This window comes from Gobius niger (genome assembly GCF_951799975.1).
Source record: "Gobius niger genome assembly, chromosome: 23".
Classification (NCBI taxonomy): Eukaryota; Metazoa; Chordata; class Actinopteri; order Gobiiformes; family Gobiidae; genus Gobius; species Gobius niger.
The window spans coordinates 2,381,241-2,394,317 of record NC_136874.1 but is presented as its reverse complement, the minus strand read 5'-3'; the positions used below and the strand labels follow the sequence as shown (position 1 = coordinate 2,394,317).

General features: G+C 40.2%; 3 protein-coding genes across 3 annotated transcripts; all 3 read left to right on the top strand.

Moving 5' to 3' along the window:
• Positions 1 to 3,378: 3,378 nt before the first annotated feature.
• On the top strand, positions 3,379 to 4,802 carry LOC306981857 (uncharacterized protein). The gene is made up of 2 exons (XM_079581583.1): positions 3,379 to 3,638; positions 4,485 to 4,802. The coding sequence occupies exons 1-2, from the start codon at positions 3,424 to 3,426 to the stop codon at positions 4,789 to 4,791; spliced, it is 522 nt and encodes a 173-aa protein (XP_079437709.1). The 5' UTR covers positions 3,379 to 3,423; the 3' UTR covers positions 4,792 to 4,802.
• A 5,016-nt stretch (positions 4,803 to 9,818) lies between these two features.
• Positions 9,819 to 11,835, top strand: LOC306981919 (ras-related protein Rab-39B-like; the record flags this gene model as incomplete). The annotated part of the gene is made up of 2 exons (XM_079581658.1): positions 9,819 to 10,024; positions 11,493 to 11,835. 2 exons carry the CDS (start codon positions 9,819 to 9,821, stop codon positions 11,833 to 11,835), a joined length of 549 nt encoding a protein of 182 aa, XP_079437784.1.
• A 279-nt stretch (positions 11,836 to 12,114) lies between these two features.
• On the top strand, positions 12,115 to 12,757 carry LOC306981918 (ras-related protein Rab-39B-like; the record flags this gene model as incomplete). Its single annotated transcript, XM_079581657.1, has 2 exons — positions 12,115 to 12,323; positions 12,406 to 12,757. The coding sequence occupies 2 exons, from the start codon at positions 12,115 to 12,117 to the stop codon at positions 12,746 to 12,748; spliced, it is 552 nt and encodes a 183-aa protein (XP_079437783.1). The 3' UTR covers positions 12,749 to 12,757.
• Positions 12,758 to 13,077: the final 320 nt, after the last annotated feature.

Sequence of the window (13,077 nt, the reverse complement as noted above, 5' to 3'; positions counted from 1 at the left end):
ATGAGATAAGACCGTTTTTCTCACCCCATTGGCAAAGAAAATGACCTGAAATAAGAATGAAATGTATTGAAACGAGTCAGAAACATCTCAGAACAAGTGAAATAATCTCGGACAAATGCCCAAGAACTTCTTAACAAGTCAAAACAACTAACATTTGGATTATTATGCTCAAATTGAGATGTTTATACTGATCTAGTTAAATACTTTTTGCAGTGAAACGATCATGAGTCGTGAGAAAGATCTTAGGTCGTAGCTGAAAATCACAGGTCTTAAGTCGTACGGTGAGACAAAGATTTAAAATAGAACTGTCGAGCTCTGACCGGCATTAGGCAGAGTCTGATATTTTGGACGGCTGGTCGCAGAGTGAGCCTCCTCTCGCTGCAGAGGATCTCTGTCATCAGCTCATCAGAGGCCGGGCATGAGCGGGTCCGACTCCGCAGTCACAGGACTTTCTCTGGACTTTCCCACAGAAAATAAACACTGTTAGCATGTTACGCTAGCCTGAGCTAAACACTCGCCTTGTGAAGCTGAAACTGCTACGACAAAACTCTGATTGTAGCAGCGAGTCTCTCTTTGAACATTCACACAGTGGAGACGAGAGCAGCTCACCAGGCATTAGCTTTCAAATGAGACTCTGTTAGATTCATGAAAGGCTGAACCGGAGAAAATGTGCTCAGTTAAGGCGAGACAACAAGAGGTTTAGAGCTAGTTTTCTCCGTAAACATCTTAGTTTTAATGCCAGAGGAAAAAAACAAAATCTCCTGTTTATCTTACGACGTTTTGTTGCTCGCGAGTTGGTCATGAAATCGCCGTCTTTCAATCCAAAACCACTTAAATAAACGCTGAATTATGAATATATTTCTCTGCTCGTAAAAATATAGAGATGTGGAGCGGAGAAAGGTGCTTCAACAGCCCATAAATACTTAGAAAACGCACGCTAACTAATGCTAGCTTCAGGCTACGTATGCTAACGTTACCTTAAGTGCTGTTTTTTCGCTTCTACTGAACAATCTGCTGTGAAAAATCAACCATATGGACCTGATTTCTACTTGACTTTATTGGTTATTTTACTCACAAACTCTTATCAAGCTTATCTAAAGAAAAAGTGACTTATTTGTAGTTTTATTTTGACTTCCCCGTCAGCGAATCCGGCTGAGCATTTCTCCGTCTCCAGTGAGTGACTCAGGATCCATTTTGGGGAAGCTAAACCTTCTCCTTCCTCGCTCTCCTTCTGGGACGGATCCAACATGGCCGCCGCCGCCGCGCTCCGAAGCAGAGCCGCAGCTGTCGCGTTCACGTTTCAATAAAGTTGCGCTCCCTCTGAAGACTCGGGCGGTGATTAAAGCGCATGGCGACGCGCCCGTAATGAGGCGAGCGCGGCGGCGAGCTGGCGGACAGGTACGGGGGCCCGGGGGCACATTAAACCAGAGAGGAGCAAGGCATGATGGGAGGAGGGGGGGGGACATGAGGCGCAGCTGGCCACGCCCCCTGGGAGCGGACAGGAAGTGGAGTGGAGAATCGGGGAAGTCGTTTGTGAAGGAAGATGGTAAACTACAGAGTACACGGCACGACAACAGACGGTGACTAACCCTGTAGAGAGTTTAACTAAAGCAGGAAGTGACTCGGAACCTCAGGGAGAAGGAAAAAAATCACTGAACCCTTTTCAGTTCAACATTTCCCAGATTTCTGAGTTTTTAGAGTTTTTATCATCCCTTAACCCCCGACTGAACAGGGCACGTTTTCTCCAGTTTGGCTTTACCCAAATCTAAAATCTTTGTGAAAAAGCAGCAAAATAGTGTTGAAAACGAGGACGAAAATGTGAAAAAAGTTCAACGAAAAAAGTCCACAAAAAAGCGACAAAAACACAATGTAAAAAGTGATGAAAACACGATAAAAATATGATACAAAAAAAAGACCAAAAACACGACAAAAAAAATTTGAAAACCAAAAAAACCACAAATACACATTAAGAAAATACATAAAAACACAATAAAAAAATGACAAAAAAATAGGACATAAAACTACAAAAATGCAACAAAAAAACACACGACAAAAAATACAAAAAGCGACAAAATCACAATGTAAAAAGTGATGAAAACACGACAAAAATATGATACAAAAAATGACAAAAACACATTAAAAAAAATAAAAACATAATAAAAAATGACAAAAAACTACAAAAATACAACAAAAAAACACAAAAAAATACAAAAAGTGACAAAAACACAATAAAAAACAAAAAAAATGACAAAAAATACAAAGAACCACTAAAAAAGAATTCAAAAATGAACAAAAAAGAGAACAAAAAAAAAAGTACAAAACACGTAAAAAAAACTACTAAAATATGAGAACAAATCTTCAAAAAACACTAAATCTAAAATCTTCACCACAAGGAACGAGGATGAAAACGTGAAAAAAATTAAACGAAAAAAGTCCACAAAAAAGCGACAAAGCAGCAAAATAAAGCGACAAAAACACAATGTAAAAAAGTGATGAAAACACAACAAAAATATGACAAAAAAAACGACAAAAACGCATTTAAAAAAAAATGATACAATAAAAAAATGACCAAAAAAAAGAAAAAAATAGGGCAAAAAACTACAAAAATACAACAAAAAAACACACGACAAAAACCACAAAAAAATACAAAAAGCGACAAAAATACAATTAAAAAATGACCAAAAAAAAGAAAAAAATAGGACAAAAAACTACAAAAATACAACAAAAAAACACACGACAATAACCACACAAAAATACAAAAAGCGACAAAAATACAATAAAAAAATGACCAAAAAAAAAGAAAAAAATAGGACAAAAAACTACAAAAATAAATCAACAAAAAAACATGACAAAGACCACAATAAAAATGACAAAAAGTGACAAAAACACACAAAAAAACAAAAAAAAAAATGACAAAAAATGCAAAGAACTCGTATAAAAGAATTAAGAAATGAACAAAAAAAGAGAACAAAAAAAAACTACAATACACGTTAAAAAAACTACTAAAATATGAGAAAAAATCTTCAAAAAACACAAGAAAAAAACAAACAAAACAGGACAAAAACGCTTAAAAGATACGATCAGTTACTGTTACTGTTGCTCTCCAGTTGAGAGTCTTTTAGATGTGACTTTTAGGACACGTGTTGTTGTTTTTAGCATTAGCGGCTAGCAAACATCAGGACCGTTTCAGCTGAACGAGTGAAAGCACCTTCACACTGATCAGCTGTCAGAGTAATGTTCCTAAAGCAGGTTCTCTCAGACTCTGCAGAGGAAGTGGTTAAATAAATAACCTGAGTACGACTTCCTGCAGTTTGCTTTCTCTCATTACAGACTGGTTTGAATCACACAACGACCACCTTCCTTTTTTAACCGTAATCATATTTTTGGAGGTTTATTCCAGTATCTGACTTCCCCAGAGCGACGATGACTGAACCACAGATACGGGGGTTTAAAATACTGCTTCTGGGAGACTCTGGTGTCGGAAAGACAACTTTACTGCATCGCTACATTAAAGACAGTTACTCACCGGGTCCTGGAGTAACAGTCGGGGCAGAACTTATGATCCACAATGTGGAAACTGAGCCCGGGGTTTGGGTTAAACTACGGATATGGGACACATGTGGACTGGAGTCGTTCAGGTGAGTGAATATGATCTGAGGCTCAGTTACTTCAGGCTCATCTGCAATTTTACACTTCATTTTGAGGTAAATGAAAGGCTGCTTTATTACTGCACTGGAGTTTAGATTTAGACCTGGTTTACACCAAGCTCACAAATAATCTAGTGATATGTTGTTTGATTTTAGACTCCTTTAACCCTTTAACCCCCGCCCAAACCGATTCCCCCTCATTTTTTCATCATTTTTCGTAATTTTTTAATGATTTTTTTCGACGTTTTTTGTCGTTTTTTAAATATTTTTTGATATTTTTTTCCAATTTTTTTTCCTCATTTTTCATAATTTTTTCATCGTTTTTTTCATATTTTTCTTGTAATTTTTTAATAGTTTTTCTTACTTTTTTATCTATCATTTTTTTCATCATTTTTTGTAATTTTTTCATGATTTTTTCGACGTTTTTTGTAATTTTTTCATTTTTTTTTCCACATTTTTCCATCTTTTTTTGTAATTTTTTTGTCGTTTTTGTTTTCCATATTTTTCTTGTAATTTTTTCATGATTTTTTTAGACATTTTTTGTCCGTTTTTTTGTAATTTTTTCTTTTTTTTTTTTAAACATTTTTTTCCTAATTTTTCGTAATTTTTTCAGAGTTTTTCTTACTTTTTTCAAATTTTTTTCCCGTTTAAACCCCTTAACCCCCGGGGAAACCGATTCCCTTTAACCCCTTAACCTCCAAAAGCAGTTTTAAGTGTAGTTTCAGTGTGGTGCATTTAGGTGACCATAGGGAAACCACTAATGCAGTGGAAACACTGTCCAGGAGTGTCATTTAAAAACTAATCAACATCTTGTTTTATTTATTTTGTCTTTATTAGAAGAATAATCACGGTCTATGTCCGCGGCGCTGATGGATTTCTGCTGGTGTTTGATCTGACCGACCGCGAGTCGTTCGAGAACATAAAGCATCATTTTACTTTAGTGTCTGAGAGTTCCCCGTGTGTCCTCGTGGGTCAGAAGAGCGACTTTAAAGACAGACGAGTGAGTCGAGAAGAGGCAGAAGAACTGGCCAAAGAACTGGACGTGTCGTATGTGGAAGCGTCGTCTGTAACAGGACAGAACGTGAAGGAGGCGTTCGAGACGCTGGTGCAGCAGATCTACAGGGAGACACCACAGGCCACATGAGAAAAGCATGAACTGAACAAAAAGAGGAACCATGATTTGAAGTGTTTGACAGAGGGAAATCACCATCACCACCCTCGTCACATCACCCAGGGACAACGCATTGGCCTGGTTCACCATCACCACCCTCGTCACATCGCATCAGCCTGGTTCACTGTGGGATTCTTCGTCACTTGTGTGTTGTGTGTGATGTTTGCAGTTTGTGTACATATTGTATTTTTAATTTAACTGATTTTCATTATAAAACATTTAAAGAGGGGTATTATGCAAAATGGACTTTTTCAAGCTTTCCATCATGTTATTATGTCATTCCCTCATTAAAAACATGCCTGAAGTGTTGCCTTGGCACATTCACATATTTTTGAGTAATCTGTAAAAACTCTGATGGCGGCCATTTTAGGGATAGCTTTGCCTGAGTCCTCCTAGGAAGACAGTTATTCTAATTTACTGCATTTACAGACCAACAGAAGGTTTGTCATCATTGTAGTGTGATATAGACTGGTGCCATGTGATTAAAAAAAGCATAACACCCCCTCTTCTAAAAAAGAAGAAGTATTTTCTTGCCAGATATGACATAAGGTCCGTCACATTTATCGAGGAGTCATGAAATAACTCAAAATAGACAGTTTCCATTTGTTTACATTGCATTGGGTCATAAGGGCCAGACACAAAATGGCCGCCAGAACTGCCATTCGTTCCTATGTGTTACTATGGACATGCCCTAACTAGAGCTTATGAAAGATCTTTACAGATGTTTGATGTGGCACAGATTCTCCTCTGGTCCTGAGGTCATGGACAGTCGTGTGCACGTGCAGAGGTTTTCTCAGACGCTGCAGAGGAAGTGCTCGTGTTTCCTGAATGACAGAAAACAACCAGTGCATTACTTCCTGCAGTTTGTTTTCTCTCTCACAAGAGCAGACTGGGTTGAATCACACGACGACTGTGTCTGCGTCTCTCTGGATTGTGTTCAGCTCTTTGTTTTAACCTTAATCTTGTTCATATTTGTGGAGTTTTATTCCAGTATCTGATTTCCACACAGCGACGATGACTGAACCACAGATGCAGCCGTTTAAAATAATGCTTCTCGGGGACACTTACGCCGGCAAGACGACTTTACTGCATCGCTACACTCATGACAGCTTCTTAAAGTCGGTCACCAGAACATTTGGGCCAGAATTTCGAATCAGCTCTGTGGAAATGGAGCCTGGGGTTTGGGTTAAACTACGTATATATGATATATCTAGTGCGGAGCAGTACAGGTGAGTAAATATAATCTGATGCTTTACTTCAGGTTCAATTTTAAACATTCATTTTGAGATAAATGAAAGTCTGCTTTATTACTGCATTGGAGTTTAGAGTTTAGACCTGGTTTACACCGAGCTCACAAATAATCTAGTGAAATGTAGGTTTATTTGAAATCCTTTAAGCTCCGGGTTAGTCCTGATTTTGTCATACTTTGGAGATCATTTCAAGTGTAAATTAGTACAATACTTCAAATGCAGTGTAAATGATGTGCTTTGACAAAAGTCGTCTTCATGGAATAAGCCACCGTTTTTACATACTGAGATATGTTCTTACCTGAGCTTTGACGAGTTCTTTAGGACCTGTCTGATCTTCACCCGTGCCTTCAGTCACGTAAACACAGCGCAGACGGCGTTAGCATTTAGCCTCTCCCTCTCTCCTCTATAGCTCCAAAAGAGGTCAAGACAGAAGCTACCAAGCTCTTCCACGTTTTCCCTATTTAAATATGGTTACGTGAAGTGTTCCACTACAAAGTATAATTACACTAAATTAAACAATGTGGATTTTCTAAGCGGATAAAAGGGGGAACTATATTGTAAGGCGTAATAATACCAGGAGTAGTTCAAAATCCGCGCAGTAATCTTCACTTTACTGTGCGGATGCCAAATTACTCGGATGCCTCTCCCTCCAGAGAGGGAGAGGCTAAATGCTAACGCCGTCTGCGCTGTGTTTACGTGACTGAAGGCACGGGGGAAGATCAGACAGGTCCTAAAGAACTCGTCAAAGCTCAGGTAAGAACATATCTCAGTATGTAAAAACGGTGGCCTATTCCTTTAAGTGTAGTTTCAATGTGGTGAATTCAGTTTAACTCCAGTTCACCTTGGAAAACCATTACTGTGAATGATTTGTAGTGGAAACACTGTACAGGAGTGTCATTTAAAAGGTAACCAATGCATTATTTCATTTATTTTGTCTTTGTTAGGACAATAAATATGAGCTATACCCGCGGCACACACGGATTTCTGCTGGTGTTCGATCTGACCCGCCGTGACTCATTCGAGAGCATAAAGAACGAGTGGATTCCCTTTGTGCCTGAGAGTTCACCCTGGGCACAGTTTGTCCTCGTGGGTCATAAGAGTGAACTTAAGAACAGACGTGTGAGTCGAGAAGAGGCAGAAGAACTGGCCAAAGAGCTGGACGCCCCGTATGTGGAAGCGTCGTCTGTAACGGGACAGAACGTGAAGGAGGCGTTCGAGACTCTGGCGCGGCAGATCTACAGGGAGAGACTGAACGCCAAACATGAACGGGTCGAAGTGGAACCTCAGAAAGAGGAACCAGGAGCTCCATGGTCGTGTCTCCTCATGTAGTGTCTGTTACGTCATTTTAATTGTTATCAGTAAGTAAAAAATGTGTGTCGTATAAACACAAGACTCATGTACTGTATGTGTCATATTGTGGTGGATTTTGTGAGTGTTCAAATGAAATGTGTAAGAGGAATTATTAATCTGCCAAGTTGTTTTGTTTTCCCCAAAATCACAACAGAGTTCCCTCACACCAAACGACACGACACAACCACAATCCAACACTTGACTTCATTAGGAAAGAAAAACAAGCTTAAGTGAAGTCACAAGAGCACAAATAAAAGAAACTCTGGAATGATGAAAAATGCAACAGGTAGTTCAGCTTCCCGACGGCCTTGTGGAATGAATAAAAAGGTTAAAAAAAAAGGAAGCGCAGACCAAAAACCGTCTCGTGTCAAAACAAACATGTCATACAAATCACAGAAGGGCCTTTAGCTCTGAGCCTGTTCCGACAAAACAGCACATTTTGTTTTGTGTAAGAAACAAGATTTGTGAAATGGTAAAAGCATCAATCTGACAAAACCCAATGAAAAGGCAACAAAAACACGGCAAAAACGCTTAAAAAATTGGACAACATTACACCGTGGCTCTCCAGTCCAGAAGCTTTAAGATTAAGGTCAGAAACGTAAGTGCAGAGTCTTATTACAGATCCGCTTTATACCAAATATAACCAAATATTTCCCTACCAGATGTGACACAAGGTCAGCCACAATTATCAAAGAGACAGGAAATAACTAAATCAGTATGAAGGAAAAAAGAGGAGTTAGAAGGGCCAGTCACAAGATGGCCGCTAGAACTGCAATTTGTTCTGTTACTATGGACACGTCCTATCCAGAGTTTTAGTAATTTAGTAAAGATCTTTGTTCTCACCAAACCGGATGTGCGTCAGCGTCCGCCATGATAAGAAGCTTCTGAATTGGTAAGTCAGTTAGGAAGTAGTTAGGAAAAGGAGCCTCAGTGCTAACTATCACAGCCACTTTAGCATAGGGACCTCTGATGCTAACTATGGCTGCGTCTGAAACCATCAAATTGTCGCCTCTAAGCACTAACACTAGCAACTAACCCTTTAATCTTTCATGGGTCGACTGTTAGATCTGTGCAGTTAGTGAACTAGACCTTCAGCAGAATTTGAACAATCCGTCCGTCCTTAAACAGGGGAAAGGGAAGTGACATCACCAACAGCTGCTTTTCTTCTTCTTTAAAGTTATTGGTGGAGTGCAGGCCAAACAAAAGTGCATGTCGCCCCCTAGTGTACAGTGTCAACAACAACATAGTGTCCAAACAAAGACATTTAAGCAACAGCTGTTTCTTAAAGCTACAGCAGCAAATGGTCCATGTGGTTTAAGTTTCTACTAAATGAAAACAAAAGCATTGAATCCGTTTCCTGAGTTTCCTCTAAACACTGACATGTGACTGAGCTGTGGGGACGACAACATGGATTTATCACTTTTATAAAGTTTGGCTTGTGCAGAATCTTACTTTTTAATTATTATTATTATTAAATGTGCTCCTGTCAATCAACAGTGGTTGCGCATGAAACACTCGAGGGTGGTGGGGGGTTTTGGCGCAGTGGCTTATGGGATAGTTAGCACCAGAGGTCCCTATGCTAAAGTGGCTATGATAGTTAGCACCAGAGGTCCCTATGCTAAAGTGGCTATGATAGTTAGCACCAGAGGTCCCTATGCTAAAGTGGCTATGATAGTTAGCATCAAGGCTCCTTTTCCTAACTACTTCCTAACTGACTTACCAATTCGGAAGCAACTTGCCATGGCGGACGCTGACGCACATCCGGTTTGGCGTAAGAGCTCTTAGCAATCTGATGGTTTCGGAAGGAGCCTATCATGGCCACTTTAGCATAGGGACCTCTGGTGCTAACTATCATAGCCACTTTAGCATAGGGACCTCTGGTGCTAACTCACCGGTGATCAGGAGCTCTGTGCCATCCTCTCCTATCTCCTCCTTAAAAGTCTTCATTTGGACATCATTTTCAACACAGTAGGGGGCGACATGCACTTTTATTTGCCTGCCAATAACTTTAAAGAAAAAGAACAGTAGCTGTTGGTGATGTCATTGGGATGTGAATTGGGCAAAATGCTGCTGAAGCTCTAGTTCACTAACTGCATAGAGATCTAACAGTCGACCCCATGAGAGGTCAAAGGTCAGGAGCTCGGGTTAGGAAACAGAGGCTATGATCTGATGGTTTCAGACACAGCCTCAGAGTTAAACTCTCTCAGAGGAAGTGTTGTATTTCCAGAATGACACAACCTGAGCTTCACTTCCTCAGTTTTCTTCCTCACACAAGAACAGACTGGTTTGAATCACATGACGCCTGTGTCCGCGACTCTCTGGGTGTTTTCAGCTCTTTCCTTTGTAACTTTAATCTTCTTCATGTTTCTGGAGGTTTATTCCAACGTCTGATTTCCGACCATGACTGGAACCGAGATGTTTCAGATAATGCCTCTGGGAGACTCTGGTGTGGGAAAGACGAGTTTACTGAATCGCTACATTGACGAGCGCTTCTTACTGGGCACCGCGGTAACAATCGCAGGGCTTCGAATCACCAATGTGGAAATCGAGCCTGGGGTTCAGGTTAAACTACACGTATGGGACACGGGTGGTGTGAAGCGGTTAAGGTGAGTGGATATAATCTGAGGCTCAGTTACTTCAGGTGGTTCAGGATCTGCTTTATTACTGCATTGGAGTTGAGTTTATTTCATGCAGTCCTTATATTTGAAGAGTTTAGTGGCGCTAGGCTAGTGCTAGGCTAGTGCATGTCTATGGTAACTAGTAGCCTGCATTAAAAACAGTCTGACCCAAGCACAGTGCACCTGAGGCAAATCACTTATAACACCAGACTACCCATAGAAACGTCTGTGTTTATTTAAAATAACTTATAATTGAGCAGCATAAGCTTCCTGGTTGTAGCTACGCAGCGGCGGAGTGATCTGCTAGCTTACTGGATCTACAGTAGTTTGTTTACCTGCGGCCGCATCACTACACGTGGAATTCATAAAGGAGCTTTTTACAAATCAGATATGGCAACGTTTGGAGGACGAGCCCATGATTTTGAAGAGGTTTTTAATGCAGGCTACTAGTTACCATAGACATGCACTAGCCTAGCCCTAACCTAACACTAGCCTAGCATCACAAAAAAAATTGTGGTAAAATGCAGGGAAAAAATTCAAATATTGGGAAAATTGGGAAAAAGCACGTTGAAAAATTGGGGGAAAAAAGTGGGAAAATTTGGGGCAAAATATGAAAAATACAATTTAAAAATGTGTGATTTTTTTGTTTTATTTGGAGGAAAAAAACTGAAAAATTGTGGGAAAAAATTTAAAAATTGGGGTAAAATTGGGAAAATAATTTGCGGAAAAAATGTAAACATCGGGAAAATTGGGGAATAAAACACGTTGAAAAATTGGGGCAAAATTGGGAAAAATACAAAAAAGAAAAAAAAAGACAATTTTGTGAAAATTGGGGGGGAAACGACAAAGAAATATGAAAAAAAAAGGTGGAAATTTGTGGGAAAATTGGGGGGAAAATGAGGGGGAAAAAAATTAAATATCAGGAAATTTTGGGGGAAAAAGTGGGAAAATTTGGGGCAAAATATGAAATTAAAAAATGTGTGAATTTTCTTTTTATTTCGTGTAATTTGGAGGGAAAAACACATAGAAAAATGGAAAAACTGGGGTAAAATTGGGAAAAAATGTATGGAAAAAAATGTATGGAAAAAAATGTAAACGTTGGGAAAATTGAGGAATAAAACATGTTGAAAAATTGGTGAAAAAAAGTGGGAAAATTGGGGGGAAATTGGGAAAAAATGTTGGAGAAAAAAAAATTAAATATCAGGAAAATTTGAGGGAAAAAGTGGGAAAAATTGGGACAAAATTGAAAAATAAAATTCAAAAATGAAGGAAAAAAATGACGGAAAAAATGAATAATTTCGTGAAATTGGCGGGGAAAACATTGCATGAGTTAAAACATAGATATATCTGTGGATCACTAGGAAATGATGCCATGTGTCAAAAATCCTGAAATATCCCTTTAAGTGTAGTTTCAATGTCAGTTTAACACTTGTCTTATTTATTTTGTCTTTTTCAGGACAGTAAACATGAGCTTTACTCGCGGCACTCATGGATTCCTGCTGGTGTTCGATCTGACCGACCGTCAGTCCTTCCAGAACATAAAGAACGAGTGGATTCCCTTCATACACGCGAGTTCACTGAAGGTCCCGTGTGTCCTCGTGGGTCATAAGAGTGACCACAAGAACCGACGTGTGAGTCGAGAAGAGGCAGAAGAACTGGCCAAAGAACTGGACGTGTCGTATGTGGAGGCGTCGTCTAGAACAGGACAGAACGTGAAGGAGGCGTTCGAGACTCTGGTGCAGCAGATCTACAGCGAGAAGAAGAAACAGAAAGAGGAGCGGGCGTGTCTCCTCATGTAGTCGTATCATGGACTGAAATGCTGTCTTTGTGTTGGAGGTTTCTTGTAATTCAAAGCTCAATAAATGTGTGAATGAAACAGGATGTGCTCTTTTGTAGAACAGGCTCAGAGTTAAATTTCTATGACGTCATGTGATCATGTGGTTCGACAAAAGTGAAACCAAACAGTTCCCTCTCTCTGTGTTGCGTCGCTCTGGAGTTTCCTCTGCTCTTCCCTTTTTCAACCGTAATGTTATTCATACTTTCGGAGGTTTATTATAACGTCTGGTTTCCACAGAGCGATGAAGAGGGAGCAGCTTTGTAAAGTGGTGCTTCTGGGAGACTCTGTTGTGGGGAAGTCGACTTTACTGCATCGCTACGTTCACGGCAGCTTCTCATCCATGACCCCTGTGACCATCGGGGCAAACTTTCACAACCACACACTGGAAATAGAGCCTGGAGTGAAGGTTAATCTGCAGATATGGGACACAAATGGACACCAGGCGTTCAGGTGAGTTCACTTGATCAGGGTCGTCTATGATAGATTAAAGTCTGGATTTAACCAATTGTTTTATTCATTTTGTCTTTGTTAGGAAGATGATTAAGCTGTATATTGACAACAAAGACGGGTTTCTGCTGGTGTTCGATGTGACGGATCGCGAGTCGTTCGAGAACATACAGAGTGAGTGGTTTCCCTTCGTGCCTGAGGGTTCCCCGTGTGTCCTCATGGGTCACAAGAGTGAAAACGAGGGCAGACGTGTGAGTCGAGAAGAGGCAGAAGAACTGGCCAAAGAACTGGGCGTGTCGTACGTGGAAGCGTTATCGAGAACAGGACAGAACGTGAGGGAGGCGTTCGAGACTCTGGTGCAGCAGATCTACAGCGAGAAGAGGAAACAGGAAGCACAGAAAGAGGAGCGGGCGTGTCTCCTCATGTAGAGTTTGTGACTGGACTGTACGTGTCAGAGAAACAAAAGGAAATGCAGTCTGCGTGTTGGATTTTGTGGTGAAATAAAATGTGTAAAAGGCGAGACTTGTGAAATGGCAAAGTTATGAAACTGTTCAACACCTTTAAAGGAACAGGCCACCGTTTTTCTTTACTGCATCGCTACATTCATGGCCGCTTCTTATCCATGACCCCTGTGACCATCGGGGTAGATTTTCAAAACAAACACGCTGGAAATAGAGCCTGGAGTTAAGGTGAATCTGCAGATATGGGACATAAATGGACAAGAGCGGTTTGGGTGAGTTCACTTTATCTGAGGCTA

Excerpts from the sequence above, each read along its gene's own strand:
- LOC306981857 (XM_079581583.1), top strand. The coding sequence starts at position 3,424 with ATGACTGAACCACAGATACGGGGGTTTAAAATACTGCTTCTGGGAGAC. Across the intron at positions 3,639-4,484 it reads TGTGGACTGGAGTCGTTCAG|AAGAATAATCACGGTCTATG; the intron begins GTGAGTGAATAT and ends TGTCTTTATTAG.